Below are 18,152 nucleotides of genomic sequence, written 5' to 3'. Positions count from 1 at the left end.
GGTTCCAGAGTCAGTACACAAATTCATTTTGCAAAAGTCATAAAGGACTTCCAAACGTCAAGACTATTTGCAAGATTGAGATGAACTTCTTAGCTTCTGTCACTTTGGCAACAGTGGAGATTATAAAACTCAATGCTGCTCAGTTATTGTTCCATATGGACCATTTGTCCCACCCAATATCCTCCTTGAGGTCTACCTTCATAGGAGAAAAGAAAAAGCAAAACAAAACAAAACAGGAAGATATAAAGTTTTTATTCTTTTACTAGATTTTAGACTTGCAGGTAGGTAGCTTCTGGAAGGAAATAAAAGGAAATTCTATCATCCATCCATCCAGTTAATAAACTCTTACTCTAACCTAAAAAACTCTGACTCAATATTATTCAAAACAGTGTCAATTAAAAAAAAAAACACATTGTATATGTTCAGTACTTGCAATATACGCCAGGAGTACCCTGACATTTTTCAAAAAGCTATCAAGAGAAATGTGAGTGTGTGTTAGTGAAGAAAATATAAGACTTTCGTAATGTTTATATGTAGGTTTGCCAGAGGGTTATATCTGATGGATATCTCGCCAACTTTTTTAAAGATCAATTTAAATTCAAGAGCCCACTGACTCATTTATAAAAGTAAACTAGAGGAAGCATATGACCTACAATACACATAAATACTAAAAGATTACATGAGAATAAATCAAAATTTCCTACCCAAGCTTGCGCAGTAAGAAAAATTTTGAAGTCTTCATTAAATGTTAAAGTTGGGTGATCAGCAATTCGGTTCAAAAACTTATGCAATGCCTTCCTGCGTGTCTCAATGAAGTCATCATTAAAGCGTTCCACCATCCCTTTGACTATAAATTTTTCTGGCAAAGGCTGAGGCAATAAAAGTATTTTAGGTTACCTGAGCATTATGTGACACAAGATTATAAAGATTCTACTTTCCTTTTTTCAGAGACTATTTAAACACGTGTTCCTTTCTCATAAAACAAATTTTAAAAAATCCACAATACTAGAATCAAAAACTACAGAATTTTAACATATTACAATAGTATTTAAAAACCAAATCTAGAGGTCTTCCTATTGATGCAGGGGTTAAAATCTCAGCTCTATCAAGCTATCACCAGTCACTGCAACATGAGTTCAACCCTGGCCAGGGAGGTAACCTACATGGCACAGCAGACCTCTCCTGTCTCACCCGCTGCTCCCCTTAGCCATGTATTTCAGTAGGTCTGCCTATTCTGCTCCCCACTCTGTCTCTGGTGAATCCTTCTCACCCCCATACCTCTGGCCTGCACCCCAGTTCTTGTATGCATAAATAAATAAAAATAAATCTTTAAAAACAAAAAAAACCCCACAAATCTATTTTAACCTCCTAATGATAGTTTTTAACAAAATGAAATGATTTGAAAATTTTTGAAATAAGTTTCTAAGTTAATGAATCACATTAAATTAAAAGGCCTGAAATTAGGTTATTGGCATTTAACAATTCACAAGACAAAAATGGCAGTTATTCTATGAAAAAAAGTGTAAACTTACTGGAATAATTAGAGTGGGGTGTGCTTCTTCAAGTTTCCCCTTCAACCAAATGAAATCTTGATAACGCCTTCTAACTTCAAATTCGCTGGAGTCAAATTCTCCACGAGATGTCTAAGGAAAGGAGAAAATAACAGCACATGCAACATAAGACATTTGCCTAACGTTATTTTAGACATTCTGAAATAAATGTGTCTCTAAGAAAAATTAACAAATTCTAATTATTCAGTGTTTGTCAGCCTTTGCTTTTTTTTTTTTTTTTGCTATCATCAATTCATGTAGCAGATGAAACAAAGCAAACTTTCCAGTATTTCCAGAAAGAAAGCAAACACCATGCTCAAATTTCAAATCCAAACTGAAAAATCTGTCTTAGAGCAACCATCTGCTTTCCACAAGATTTTAACTACTATTATCTTTGGCATGACTTTCTTGTTAAAAAGAAAGTGTGTTCTGAATTTAGGCTTCAAATATATTTCTTTTTTCAAGTTCATGAGAATTCAGAATTTGAGGAAAGTCCTATTTTTGCAATTTGGAAAATAACCTGAACGTAACTGAGAAAAAATGTTTTCCTGGAATTGGTCCAAATGAATTGCTTTGCTAAAATTTGCTTTTAGTATATGAAAATTTCACAGAATGATTTTACCACTGTTTTTTAAAATGTTATTAATGGATATCTGATGTGAAAAGAAAATGTTCCTGTCATTTCTCAAGGAATTTTATTTTGAGTTATATGCCTAAACTCCCCCAAATTAAGCAAATATATTAAAATATCTGTTCTCAACAAACTAACAATCTATGCCAAGACATATGACAAGAAGAACACGAGTACAATATCAACTCACTTCCTTTGCCTGGATCCCAAGGCAAATACAAAAGCAGATTACCTAATGTACATTCACGTCTCATAAGAAAATAGTTAGTCCCACCCTTATTTTAACTGAGCCTTTGCATATTAAAAATTATATGCAGGAACATTAAAATTGAAATTTTACTGGAGAAGCAAAGTTGGACTAATGCACTGCATACATAGTTCACATTCAGCAGAAACTGATTACCCACATGGATAAACACAATTGTAAAATTAAGCAGTTCAAGTCAAAGATGCAATTTAAATTAATCACAAAAGTTATACCTTCCTATGTTCATTATTTCAAATGAATGTTTAGAATATTATACTATAAACTTTAGTAAAACATTACTATTTTTGTGGGAAAAAGGTGAAAATAAATAAGATACAGAAGATTAAGAAACTAGATGCTCACAAAATATAAAATCTTAACTATCAGGAAAATGATAGAAGTTACAGAAATGCTAGAACTAGGCAAACTAAATTTAATAGAAGCACAATTTAACAACATAAACATGAGTCCTAGATATGTATATGTGTGCATGCAAACACAGTTTAGTGTCATTCATTAAAAATACTATTGAATATGTCCTTGTGTCAGGTACATATGAACAGGTTCACCATCAGTTTCCAATTTTTTTTTTTTTTAATTTTTTTTTTTTTTAAATAGAGGCATGTTTTATTTATTTGTTTGTTTGTTTTGTTTATACATGCACTGGGTACAGTCAGAAGCACGGGAGGGTGAGAGAATTCACCAGAGCCAGAGCAGGGAGCAGAGCAGGCAGAAGGACCGAAGTACACTGCTGAGGGGAGCAGCGGGCGGCAGGAGAGGTCTGCGCGCCATGTGGGACCCTCCTCCGGTGGCCGGGGAGCAGCCGGGGATCGAACCGACACCGCAGAGGCCGCGGGCAGCTTCGCAACCCAGCGCTCAACCGCTGCGCCACCGGGGAGGCCCATCAGTTTCCAATTTAAGCAAACATAAAACAATCTGATATAAATTCTAGCAAAAGAAACTTATAAAATCAAGTCAAACTGGGTGATTCTGGCCACATCACTCTGGTGTTAAGTGTTCTTTAATATACTACAATAACAGAGGAATAAAACAAAGGATAAGTACAAATCTCAAGGACAGTATGTTCTTTTTTTCCTACTATAAGAATTTTTCCTTCAAAGATATAAGAAATGTATTCATGTATATATGTTACATATATGAATGAGAGTATTTCTAAGTCTGCTCAGATCATTACTTATTTCCCCACTGCGGATATTATAATTATTGTCCCATTAGATGTGACCAAATTTGGTCATTAAGAAGATACATAAAAGCATCTAACTCTAGGAATAAGTGAATTTGATGACAGATCTCCAACTTATAAAGAGAACATATGTTCTCAGAAGTTCATGTGGCACACAGAACAGTGCTGTTAATCTGGAGTTAGTTTTCCATGGAAACAATATTGTAAATGGTGATTACTTTTTCATGTCCAACCACAAAGGTTGGGAATTTGGGGACTTATGGATTTACCTACACCCCTAAATGCATTCATTCCACAAGCACCAACCTTTGGTGAAATGTAAACAGCTATTCTGAACTGAGGATTTAGAAACTGCATCTTAGAATCAGGGATGGACTTTAACCTTTACTGCACAGTGACAGATACTTAGGGGTTTGTCTTCACGATGAGCATGTGGGAGGAAAGACGCTTGTTAAGTCTTCAGTTTTATTTCTATATGCACCAAGGGAAGGAAAATCTCTACATCTTCAAAAGGCAAAGTACTTTTTAGAGCAGTCTTCTTCAAACACTTTGACCTAACGAATAAAGGGCAAATTTCATAAGGAGGAAAGATGCCAAGAACATGAGCTTCCTGATATTCATAATTATTTGCCATCAAGTTATACTTAAGCAGTCCTATGCAGAAGATTGTCATTTGCCTTTTAATCTTAATGTCCATGAATATAAATTTTTATAAAATTAAAACTTTCCCAGGGAAGCCTTCTCTGAGTCTCCAATAAAATGGGATATCCTATGCTCATAAAATTCTTTATTTTTCCTTCATAGGATACATAACTATAATTAAATAATTAAACATATAATTATTTAATACATCACCCCCCAGATTAATAGGTCCATGAAGGCAGAGGGTACATTCATCTAAATTACTGATGTAGTCTCAAAATATATAGTACCTGGGATATAATTGGCACTCAATAAAACTTTGTGGAATAAAAAAAATTATGGTAAGTGAATAAGACTATGACTGATAATATACATATACTAAATGTTTGTATGTGTCTGAAATTCATATTTTAGCACATATAGGTATAGTCTTTATATTAGAACACAGTGTAAGTGATTGGAAGAAGAACAGCAGAATTTAGTTTATATTTATAATAGTTAAATTGGAAAATAGTTTGCCACAACCACACACAGATGCACAAAAATCAAAAAGTAAACATGTATAGCATGAAAGTCAACTGTCTGGGTTTAAGTCCTTAGCTCAATCACTATGTTGTGCAAATGGGCACATAACTAAGTTTCAGTGTCCTCATTCATGAAAACAGTAGTAAATCACAGCATCTAGGCGCTAGGATTGTTATTTTATATGAGTTAATATGAATAAAGTGATCAGACCATTGTCTGGTACAAAGTAATCCCAAGTGTTAATTTAACACACTGTAATATTAATACTTTTATTACTGCTGTAACTACTATAAGAGCAGTACATTTAAAGTATGATGTTAATATGAATAACTCATAGTAATTGTATGTGCATGATGAGGATGAAATTCTTATGATGGTTTATAAAGGGTATCTCTCTGAGATAAACAATGAGAAAATAATTCAGTTTTATAAATTCTTTGATAGGAAGGATGATGACGATAGATGACTGTAATAGTAGTAACAGAAGAAATCTGGTTTTTATTCTTATGTCTGTATTAACAGATTCAATAGTTACTAATTCAAATCAATTTTACGCATCCTTATATTCACTATAGCATTAGTTTCAATTGTTAAGATTTGGAAACAGCGAATGAGTGGATAAAGAAGATGTGGTATATACACAATGGAATAGTACTCAGCTATTTAAAAAATGAAATCTTTCATTTGCAACAATATGGGTATACTTAGAGGGCATTGCCAAATGGAATGTCAGATGGAGCAAGTTAAATACTGTATGACTTTACTCAGATGTGGAACATAAAGAAATAAAATCAGTATGTTAGATAATGAGAACAAAATGCTGGTTATTATTATTATTATTAGATAATGAGAACAAAATGCTGGGATGGTGGGTGGGTAAATCAGAGATAGGGGATCAACTGTACGGTGGTGGAAGGAAATAAAATTTTTCTGTTATTCCTAATGTACTAGGTACAGCAGTCAAATTATAATGTTGTATACCTGAAACCTATCTAAAGTTATAAACCAAAGCTATTTCAATTATTTTTTTAATTCAAAGACCCTATGACGTTATTACTGTTAGATACATTCACAAATGAGGAAACTAAACATAAAATGTTAATTAAATTAAAGGTACTTAGTAAAGAAGAGGAAGAATCAAGATTTAACTCTATATTATACTATTTTACAGTCTCTTGATATGACTGTAATACTAAAACTTTTACACTCTATTCACCCAAAAGTGAAATTGCTTACTTACAATACTCTAAGGATTGCATTGGAAATTACAGATAACTTAAGATACAATTACCTTTCTTGAGAAGATCACAGATATATTGGGAATAAATACAAATAAAGACATAGTTCTCACATACAGGTAGGTGGCAATTATTGAACACTTACTATGTATCAGGCTAAGTGTTCGCTGAGTGTTTCCCATTGATCAGCTATACTAAATCGATTCTTATAGAAAACTACAAAACCAAGTTCTATTATCATTCCAGTTTTACAGATTAAAAAAAAAAATCCTGAGGCTTAGAAGGATGAAATACATGCTTTTAATGTCTTTGTACACCAACTCCAATGTTTTACATTCTTGAAGAGTTCGTTAGAAAAGTATGAGAAAACAGAAAAGGACTTTTTAGCCAGCAGGGGCAGGAGGAAGCAGGCAGTGATCAACCAGAGAAGACTTCACAAGGCATCTTTTTGAGTTGTGTCTTGACGAATAAATAGTAGTTCATCTGTCAAAGAAGGGGAAGGACATACCACACAAATGGAAGAACATATGCAAAGTCATGAGGAAGAAATATCCTAGAATACTCAGGAAACAGAAGCAGTTCTACAAGAAGGGGTCAGAATTAAAAGTAGGGAGTAAGAGATGTTCTTTATATGTCATACAAGGAGTTCGTACTTTATTCTGTAGGAAATGAGAAGCCTAGGAAGAATTTAAAAAATTTAAGTAAAGAGATTCGGTGTATACACTCACACACCCAAAAACATATCAATATATTTATGAAACACAACTAGCTAAGTGTGGAGGCTACATTAGAAGAAATGTTTACAGGAAGATGATTCAAACCTTTTAGCTACAAAAGAAATGTACTACAAAAGAGATATAGGATGAGGTTTCATAAAGAAAACTTTATAGCATATAAGTAGAATTTTTACAGGCTGCTATTACATAAATGTTTATGAAAAATCCAATAACTATACTATATAGTTGTTTTATTTTTTCAGTAAACTGCCTTTTTCTAGACTTGTTCTAGGATTAAGGATACTTGGGTTCTAGAACTATTAGGTCCTTGAATTATTAGACAATGCATGTATTTCATAAGCCACTTTATCTCACATATAAGCTGTTTGCTTTTATGAAATTATTTTTTGCAATCAAAGACAACACCTATAGTCAAGAAAATAATCATTAAATATTTACCTTAGTAATAATCCTGTAAGTAATAAAAGTTTCAATTGTAGTGACATGGCTTTCAGGTTCATCGACTGTAATGAAGATATCTTTCATATCCTGCTCATCTTCAAACTTGATTTGGTTGATCATGGATAAAGGGGATGTTGGCATTGTAGGGCTGAATGAATTTATGTCCATAAATGAGGCATCCTGAGAATAACACATTCAAAAATTATTGTCAATAGAAAAAAAAGTTAAAATCCTCCTTTTCTAGACACCACCAATAGTAATAAAATGTTAAGAACAAAGAAGGATAAGTGGACTTCTGGTTAAATAGGGTATGTTGAACCCATATTTCTATCTCAGCTTCATCTTAAAATCTCACTTAAAAAAATAATATCAAAGAAACAAATGCAACAAAAAAATGGGATAAAAGGTCAAGATAAAAAGAAGAGAGAGAGCAGAGTGAACTTCCTTTTGGAAACTGAAAATCTGATTACCAACAGGTAGCTATTAATAAAATGGAAATAAAGGGCCTCCCCTAGTGGCACAGTGGTTGAGCGCTGGGTGCTGGCTTGATCCCCGGCCACCGGCGAGGGTCCCACATGGCGCTTAGACCTCTCCTGTCGCCCGCTGCTCCCCTCAGCAGTATATTTCATCAGTCTGCCGGTTCTGCTCCTTGCTCTGGCTCTGGTGAATCCTCTCACCCTCCCGTGCATCTGGCCTGTACCCCAGCTCTTGTATAAATAAATAAATAAATCTTTAAAAAAATGAAAAAAATAAAATGGAAATGAAGAGTTAGCTGAAAAATAAACCTAGGAAATAAGGATAAACTAGAAAGATGAAGGTGTATTTATGACAGAAAATCCCCAGAGAGAAGTAAGAATTAGAAGCACCAGAAACCTGTGGACATTGGGTTTTAGAAGAACTGAATCTGGAGGATGTTGAAAAGCTAACAAAACAAAAGAGCCAGAACCGCAGATTCCATCACCAAACCCAAGCAATCAGGTGATGTATCATCCCCAATTTTGTAGAAAACCCAAAGAATACTTTCTGAGGTGTTTCTGAGCTCGAGTGTGCAAAGCAAAATGGAGAGTTCCATTCATGTTGTCACAAATGGCAAAATTCATCTTCTTTTACAATTAAGCAGGATTCTACTGAGCATACAGAGCCCATCTTCTTAATCCAATCATCTTTTATCGGTCACTTAGGTTGTTTCCAGACTTAGGATATTGTAAAAAACACTTGCAATGAACATAGCAGTGCATATTTCCCTTCAAATCGACATTTTTGCACTCTTTATATACCTAGGAATAGAATTGCTGAATCACAGCTGGATCAATTTTAAAAATTTGAGAAACTTCCATACTGTTTTCCATAGAGGCTGGACCAGTCTACATTCCCACCAACAGTTGTATGAGAGTTATTTTTTCTCAACCTCCTCATCAACACTTGTTGTTTCTGGTCTGGTTGATACGGGCCATTCTCAAGGGTATAAGGCGGTATCTCTTTGTGGTTTTGATTTGCATGTCCCTGATGATAAGTGATGAAGCACATTTTTTATGTGTCAATTGGCCATCTGTATGTCTTCTTTGAAGAAGTGTCTAGTTAGCTATTCTGCCCATATTTTGACTGAGATATGTGTTTTCTTGTCATTCAGCTGCATCAATTCTTTGTACATTTGGGATATAAGCCACTTATCAGATGTATGATGTGCAAATGCTTTGAGAAAGTATTTGAAAACTAAATGATCTAGGGCCCCCCTGGTGGTACAAGGGGTTAAGTATCAGTACTATGAAGCTATCTGCAGTCACTGCAGCACAAGTTCAATCCCCAGCCAGGAGATAACCCAGGGAGCTAATATGGTGCAGCAGACCTCTCCTGTCTTGCCTGCTGTTCCCCTCAGCAGTGCATTTCAGTAGATCCACCTGTTCTGCTCCCCACTCTGTCTCTGGTGAATCCTCTTACCCCCTCTTCCCCCGCACCTCTGGTCTGCACCCCAGCTCTTGTATACATAAATAAATTCTAAAAAAAAAAAATTAAACAACCTAAGTAGACAGTTCCTAAATAAAAGGAATTAAAAAAACTAAGAAGAAAGTTGTTCTTGCAACTGGAGTATTTCCAGGTTGATAGGGATTATTAAACCTCCTCAAAATGAATGGAACAATACTTCTACAGCAGACAGTACTTCTACAAGCATCCATCACCACAGCACATCATGGTAGCAGAGATTTTTTCAAATTCTTAAAGTCCACAAAGACTACAAATAGGTAAAATACAATAGGAATCATAGAAATCAGAATGGCATCTCAATGGTAACACCACCGGAAACTGAAAGACAATAAAATAATATCTCACAATCTTGGGAAGAAAATATTTCCATGCAGACTTCTATAATATACAGCCAGGTAAATTCTAATTTTAAGTAGAACAAAGTCATTTCAGATATGAAGGATTTTAAAAACTGACTTCCTAGGCACCCATTCTTTGGAAACTTCTTTACTTTTCCAAAATATAGGCATATGCTATGAAGGAAGAAATAGGATCTAAAAACAGTAATTTAAATGAAAGGAGAACTAAATAAAATTCTCTGGTTGACAGTGAAAAATGGGTTTTAGTCCTCTCTCTACCATTGACTAAATAGGTAACCTTGAACAATTAATTCAGTCTTTCTAGCTTAAATTAAGGAGTTGAACTTGAAAATCTCCAAAAATCTCTTCCAGTTCAAAGGCTAAAGTAACACAACTTCCAAATGTATCAAGCATAGTATAAGCAAATAAGCATAATATAGCAAAATTCTGATATTTTAAGAAAGGGTGCTTTCTTATGGTACTATAAATGGAAAAGGATTTAATCATAATATGAACTCTCTTTTTTTTTTGCAAAAAAAAAAAAAATCCCATACAAAAGTTAGTTTATGAGGGTCCTCCCTGGAGGCGCAGGGGTTAAAATCTCAGCACTATTGCCAGCCACTGTGGCCTGAGTTCGATTCCTGGCCAGGGAACTAACCCACATGGCACAGGAGACCTCTCTTGTCTTGCCCGCTGCTCCCCTCAGCAGTGTATTTCAGTAGATCCGCCTGTTGTGCTCCTTACTGTGTCTCTGGTAAATCCTCTCACCCCCTGCACCTCTGAACTACAACACCAGTTCTTTTATGCATAAATAAATAAAATAAATCTTGTATTTTAAAAAGTTAGTTGGTGAACTGTCATATAGCAATTGGTAATCCTCTTCAATGCAATAATACAAAAGATATTATGGTAGACAAAGGAAGCAACAATAATATCAATGATTATTTAGATTAGAGGGTTCAGATTATTGTGATTACAAAGTGACTTCTAAAAGGAAACATACAGGCATGAATTGGATCAAGCACTAGAAGACAAATTACAGTTGGATTAATTAGATACACAAAACAGAGAGGCAACAAATGGTTGCAACAAAAGCCTTTACTGATAGATACATTAAAGGCTATCCATATGTTAGACTACAAAAAAGAGATTAAAGCTAATGTTTTAGAAAAATATATAGTAACTTGAACAAAGGTTCACAGTACTTTACTAAGAGAAAGTTGCAGTTTATAAAATTTGTATACACAAGATTCTAATGTGTATAAGTGTACTTACGTATGTGTATGATAGGGACAAGAAGGTAGGAGAAAAAGTTTTGGTGTGGGGAGAGCAAAGAAAGAAAAGTGCAGATGTTAAAACTTAGAAGTGACACACACAAAAAGTTAACAGAAGTTATTCCAGATGTTGGGACTGCTATTTGAGCTTAATATTTTCCCATGTGAGTTTCTGTATTTGTAAATATTCTAAAATAAGAATACATTATTTTGAAAAAAATGTTGAAATTGTTAGTCAACACTGTACACAATGTTTCAGAGACAGTAGAACTATTGTGATAAGCAAAAAGAGTTGTCTAGACCGTTCTGGCAGAAGACTCTGGATTACATTTGACTTTTTTAAAAATTCATCAAAGCTGCACAGTTAAATAGAAAATTTTAAAGGATGTCTGAAATCACATTAAAATGGGCTTGTCAAAATAAATTATGAGATGCTAACACAATGGAATACCAAGCAGCCATTAGAAACAGAATTTAGAGGATCCAACTAAATGTGCAATTAGCATGTACAAAAGTCTCTCAATAACCATTTCATATAAATACTAGTTTTTTAAGCTGACAAACTTTAATTTGATGGGCAAATGTACTTTTAAATTTCACTGGCATTGAATACAACCATGTGCTTTGGCATTCTTTGTTGTCAACCTCTTAACTCACCACAACCCACTTCTTTTACCTACTACATAATTTAGCATTCTATTTCTTCTACTTAAAATGCATCCTTTTGTAGAGTGGAAAGATCTGCATGAATTTACAAAGGCTCACAATTCCAATGAGTGTAGTGTGGTGTCATAGAAATACGCTTCAATATCCTGCAAAGGAAGAAAATTACAGGCTGAAATTTAGCAACATCCAAGATTTCAGTTAGAAGGATTGAAATTACTATGAATCACTCAAAAACATTCTTAAAACCTCAATAACACTGACTATCCAAAGTGTTTTATATTCACTTAAAAAAGGGAAAGAAAATATACTGACAATAGTTAAAAGATTTACATTTGGACAGGAATAAGTGAAGAAAATAAATGTTTAACAAGATCCAAAGAAGCAATTAACAACAACAAAAAAAATTCCATATAACCTTTTGTGGTTGATGCTTTTTAGGAGTAACAGATCACTGAAATGTGTTCTTTCAGAACAAAGGTCTCCCTTCCACAATATGTTTGCCTCACTCTCCTGCTAGTTCTGTCGCACTCTGTCTCATTTATGCATTCTTAGCATTTGGATTTATGTCCATTATCTTATGCTCTTTTACATCACGAAAATACATCTTTTTGTTTAAGAGATTAAAGCAAAAGGCTGATCATCTATGTAGTAAATCTCTACTTCTTAAATAATACTGAATACCTTTTCCAATACCTTGCATAATGAAAATAAACTCTCTCTCTCTCTCTCTCTCTCTCTCTCTCTCTCTCTCTCTCTCTCTCTCTCTCTCTTTTATGCAACAAAAAATGTTGGGATGATTTCAGGCTGAGATTTTAATTTATGTAACAGAGAAGTTAAATTACTCAAGAATTACTATCTTTTATCCTTACTCCAAACCAACAACACATCCACTATAAAATTACTTGCTATTTTGCTGAAATAAATGGACATTATAATTATTAACATGATATTGAAATTTACTGCAAACTCACTTTCAAATTAAATGCAAGGCTTTTTTTTTGTTGTTGATAATTTTGGTTTATTGTCAGGATATGTTATGGGTTGAACTGTGTCTTCCTCAAATATGCTAAAGTCCTAAGCCCAGGTCCTCAGAATATAACTTTATTTAGAGATAGGGTCTCTATAATCAAGTTACAGTGCAGTCACTGGAAAAAAAACAAAACAAAACAAAACAATGCAGTCACTGGAATAAGGCCTAATGCAGTATGACCAGTGTTCTTATAAAAAGGGCACAGAGACATTGCAGAGGGAAGACCATGTTAAGGGACACAGGGAGGCATGACCATCTCTACGCCATGTTGAAATGGCTGGAACAGTTCCTTCTTTCACAGCCCTTAGAAAGAGCCAATCCTGCTAACACCTTAATTTCAGACTTGTACCTTCCAGAAGTGAGATAATGAATTTCTGTTTCAGACACCTAATCTGTGGTGCTTGGCCATGGGAGCCTTGGCAAACTAGCAGTATGTCTATACATAGAGTTGTATACAATTAAAAAAGGAAGGAAACGAGTAGGAAAGAAGGAATATTCCACCCTTGCACCATTCATTTTTTCTTTTAAACTGGTTACCAATAAACTCGTCATTTCTGAAAACAATTTTTGCCTCCTGTCTTTAGTGCTATTAGATGGTTCCAAAGTTCCACCACTGAAAGAAATAAAATATATAGCTAAAATTTAAAACAACTGCTTGCCAATATTTGAGTAATTCCAGAGATAAACACCAAAAAACAGTAGGTTAAAAGGTGAGATGTCACCTCTCTAAGAGTATCCTCCATTAATATCCCTCACTAAAATGCTACGCAGGAGCATCTCATAAATATAACATGAATTACTCTGATAATACTAAATTGCATCTACCATCTGTGCACAAACAGCTATTTTCTTTTCACAAGTAGAGGGGGAAAAAATCAATGTGAGAAGTGTGATAAATCAGAATACTGGCATGAAAAGGCCATGCAAATAAAATTGCTGATGCACAAGAAACACGTACACCAACAGACATCTGGTAAAAAAGCAACTTAAAGTGGAAAGAGTTTGAGAAACCATGTCGTTATGAGGGACACTCATCTTGATGGGCCTAAATTTAGACTCAGCAGCTGTGTTTTGGTTTACAACTCCTTCCAATCTGCCTGCTTATAATAATAATAAAAAATTAGAAAGGCCTTCCATGGAACTTGAAAATGTGATTGGGGGAAAAGCCAGCCTGTGTGATGTTCTATAAATGGGTATACAACACCCTAATCTTGTTTGACATAATTTCCAGTGCTATGCAGAATATATACCCTTGTATGCATATACCATAATTTATTCATTCATTTTTCGTTTCTAGTGTTTTCTATTTTCCAGCAGTATGGCCTCAAATGTACTTGAACTTCCTCAGTATATACCACCACAAAGCTATATAGTGACCACAGAAATTTTTTATGTAATTTTGATATACTTTTTCCTTCTGGCAGAAAAAAAGGCTGTGGTATATTAAGAGGAAAACGTTCCTGTGGTCAGGCAGGGTTAAACTTAATTTACATTTTCATGTACATCAGTTGTGTGAAACGTGGTCACTTTTCTAAGATTCAGTTTCACACTTGTAATCCATCAGAGAGGCTATATTTCACCTCGGATCAAAAAGAATCAAAATGATAAAAAGACAATAATAAATATGATGTACACACTGGCTGCTTGAAGGCATTATGGAAATTATCTTAAATAAATCTTACAAAACCCTAGAGAGTATGTTCTACTTCTTCCCCCTCCCTTTTTTTTAATCAGGTAGCAATACTATTGTGAGGCTACGCTTTATCTCCTATTTTTAGATAAGAAAATACAGAGGTAAAATTACTCATTCCAACTATATTGCTGTTAAGTAGAGGACCCAACATCTGACCTCCTGATTGCCATTAAGTCAGATGTACATCAAGATATGATATGATGATCCTGGTCCCTGAGAGTAGTCACTTTATACAGTATCCCATGAAGCTAAATAGAAATCTAAAGCAAGAATAAATCAATTTCTGTAGTTACTATATAGTTATTTTAGTACACAAAATCTGAGGACGTACAAGCACATTCAAGACATCGTTGATGGAAACAGAACACTGGAAACAGAAAAATGAATACTTAAGACTTGTATATACAAGTTTCCACATGTTGCACAGCAATGACACAACAGTAACTGCAAGAATAGTGAACAAATCACATAAACTAATTAGCAGGGAAAAAAGCAAATCAGAGAAGGATCACACAGGATGGTATCATTTTTAAAAGGTCCTTAAACTTATAAAGTCCAAATATGCATCAATCCTTAAAATATTTGCATATATATAAACTTTTATAATAAACAAACATGATAAATACAAAATTCTCATTATCTTAAGGAGACAGAAAGAGAGTTGAGGAGGGGCATACGGGGAATGTAAAATTTTGGGTTGTTTTATTTTAAGTTGAGTGGTGGATGCAGATATACAGATTGTAATATTCTATTATCAGGGGTCTGCAAATATTTCCTGTGAAGGATTAGACTGCAAATTTGGGATTTAAGGTAATCTGGTCTCTGTCACAATTACCCATCTGACTGTAATGTGAAAGCAGTAATGGACAATATGTAAGTTGGCTATATGCCAACAAAACTACATTTGTAAAAAATTAGGCTGATCATATTTGGCCAGAGGTTGTTTGTTGCCCCTGTTTATGCTACAGATATTTCACAGAGAGTTGTATAATATTTAGCAACAGATAAAGTACATAGGCAGGTATACGTTTGTATACATGAATTTATTTTATAGCAAAAATAATTTTAAAAGTTTTAAAAAGGTATGTTCAGATAGAATAGTTATATTCTTGATTATGAAAATTGTCCATTGATATTTTCAGGATTTTCATGAAACTTTAAATAACAGAAATACAAATAAAGAACCATTGGCAGATATAGGAGAAAATATGTACATTTCAGATTCTTATAGCAAAAATAATTATAAAAGTTTTAAAAAGGCATGTTCAGATAGAAAAGTTATACTCTTGATTATGAAAATTGTCCATTGATATTTTCAGGATTTTCATGAAACTTTAAATAACAGAAATACAAATAAAGTACCATTGGCAGATATAGGAGAAAATATGTACATTTCAGATTCTTAGCATTTGCATTTTTAGGTCCATTATTATATACTCAGATATACAGATACACACACATTCACCATTAATGTGTTTAACTGCAACAGTGAAAGCTATTGCACATGCAAGCAAGGACAAATAAATCAGGTAAAATGCGAAGGTTAAAAGACAAAAGTCGGTACTCTGTATCCTCCAAACCATTGCTACAGTTTATATGTGTGCCTCAGTAATATGTAATGTTATTGCACATCGAAGATATTTAAAACCATGACGGTTAAATTCACAAGGGACAACTGAAATTGTCTGAAAATAAATTTTGGGATGCAGCACTACTTACAACAGCTAGGGCAGGGAAACAACCTAAATCTCCATTGATAGACAACTGGATCAAGAAAATGTGGTATGTGACACAATGGAATACTATTCAGACACATGCAAAGACAAAAATGCTGCCATTGCTAGCAAAATGTGTAGTAAAGGAAGTCAGAATGACAAAGACAAATATCCGATATTTACATAGCAGATGATTCAACGAAGTAAAATACCTGTAAAAACTAAAGGACACAATAAACATAATGAGTTTTCTGAGGTTTGGGGGTGGCTGGGTAGGGAGAAAGAACCATGGGGATATAAGGGATGTGGTGAGTGGGGAAAAAGAGAAGAAAATTTTGGAAAAAATAAGTTTTGGATACTGGATACAGATATGAAACATAACCTCAGTTAAGCACTTATTGTGGATTTAGTGATGATTGCCTAGAAGCAGAGAAAGCCAGGAAAAATAATTATTCTAACCAGAACACTGCAGAGGTTGAATGTATGTTCTATGGGGAGTAACACTCCAGACCCAACTCAGGAATATACTAAGAAATGGCTTCTAAGGAGTACAACCAGTTAGTAGTATATTTATTAAGCAATACTAAAATGTATTCTGGCCTACAGCAAATTAAGACTACTCCCTAATAGAAAGTGCTGACTGTGTAGATATTCTGAATTGCGTTGATATCTAGCCCAGCCAACAAACTTACAGAACATTTCTGAAGAGACTTAACATATGGTTATAATATATCAGAAGTACTAATGGCCAATAAAGCAACTGTACTAAGAATATTCTTATAGCCTAGTATTTCTAAATAGATTGGTAGAGATACATGTAATTGTTGGGGGGAGAGTATGTCCTGAATGAACTCCACACACTAATGTTTTATGGGCTCCGTCCCCACTACCATGCCAAAGAGATCCCAGGTGCCAAGGATTACAAATCCCATCATGCCATGAATTTGCCATGACTCTTGGTTTCCTGAAGAGGGGCAGACTGCTGGGAACTAAGGAGTTAAGCAGCCAAGCTTGGTATAAAACTGAACACATGTGAGCTGTGTTCTTTGGGGTGCCAGCTCAGAGTGTTACCAGCAGGATGCATTCATCCACTAATCTCTCTCTCCTTTTTTCCAACGTGCCCCATCTTTTCCTTTCCCCTTTGTAAACAAACCTTGTACTAACCTTCCTCTGTGTGGCTGCAGGTGAGTCTTGTTCTAAGTTATTTTTCTAGCTAAGAGATGAGGATTCACACTCAAACCATCCCATTTCCTTTTGAGGTGGCCCTGTAACATAATGACTCATTCAAAGGGGGAAAGCCACATGCATAATGTACCACTGAAGAGGATAATGGTAACAATGGTAAGATTCTTTTAACAACAATAAATGCAAAGCACATGCTTTAGTTAATTCAAATGAAAAGTATTGTACCTCTTAAATTTCCCCCCACACTTTCAAAACAAGTTAAAAACACTAATCTTACATATTAGCAAATACTTAAGAGTTTTCTAAGTGCCAAGAACTGTGCCTACACCATATACTTACATCATTTCCTTTAATTGACTTGACAACCTCATAGAAACAACACAGTGAACATTGTCTACATTTTACAGATAAATAAACCTGTGCTATGGAGATGACAACAATGCTCTCAAAATCAGAGCAGACTCAACCACACTATCACTACCGCATTCATATGCACACACAAGAAACACCTACTGTAGCAGTTTTATTTCACTTATCAAATGGCCACTGAATGTCAACCACGTGTCAGGGACTGGGCTGGGATACCACAGGGTGACAACCCACATGGCTCCTGTTATCAGGAAGCATGTGCTTGTGAAGTTGAGGGAGAGGGTAATAGGTAATTAAAAAAAAAAGAAAGACTAAAAAAGATAATTGTAGAGATGATTAAATGTTGATAAGTAAGGATTAAGTTCCAAAGACAGTAGTGTGTGGGTTGCTGGGTTAAAGGGCTAAGGCAAGGAGCAAGAGGAATGCTTTTGACAGAGCCACTAGAGGAGTTGTCTTTATGGAGGTAATGTGAAAAGGAGTTGACCACAAAAAACACTGAGGAAAAGAATTCCAGTCACGAGAACCAACATGGTCTAAGGCAGGGAAGGTCTTAGAATGTGCAGGACCAGAAAGGATCAGGTTTGGAGGAAGGTATAGCCAACAAAACTCATCTGTGTCCAAACTGCAAGTATTCACATTTCTTGAAAACACAGAGGTAAGAACTCAATGATAAATGAATCTTAC

General features: G+C 34.7%; 1 protein-coding gene across 2 annotated transcripts in view; it reads right to left on the bottom strand.

Moving 5' to 3' along the window:
• The window catches only part of SNX7 (sorting nexin 7), a gene marked incomplete at both ends in the record, with an annotated part of 80,997 nt that overhangs the window by 52,710 nt on the left and 10,135 nt on the right, over positions 1-18,152 (bottom strand). The window contains 3 exons of one of the 2 annotated variants that reach the window (XM_084243507.1): positions 705-869; positions 1,533-1,643; positions 7,213-7,395. In XM_084243507.1, the coding sequence (XP_084099633.1) occupies positions 705-869; positions 1,533-1,643; positions 7,213-7,395 (459 nt within the window). The remainder of the gene's footprint in view (positions 1-704; positions 870-1,532; positions 1,644-7,212; positions 7,396-18,152) is intronic. The other variant, XM_084243508.1, reaches the window with a different exon arrangement.

The sequence above is a fragment of the Talpa europaea genome (assembly GCF_964194135.1).
Source record: "Talpa europaea genome assembly, chromosome: 9".
Taxonomy (NCBI): Eukaryota; Metazoa; Chordata; class Mammalia; order Eulipotyphla; family Talpidae; genus Talpa; species Talpa europaea.
Note: the sequence above shows the minus strand (reverse complement) of the source record. Positions and strands in the feature narration are given on the sequence as shown.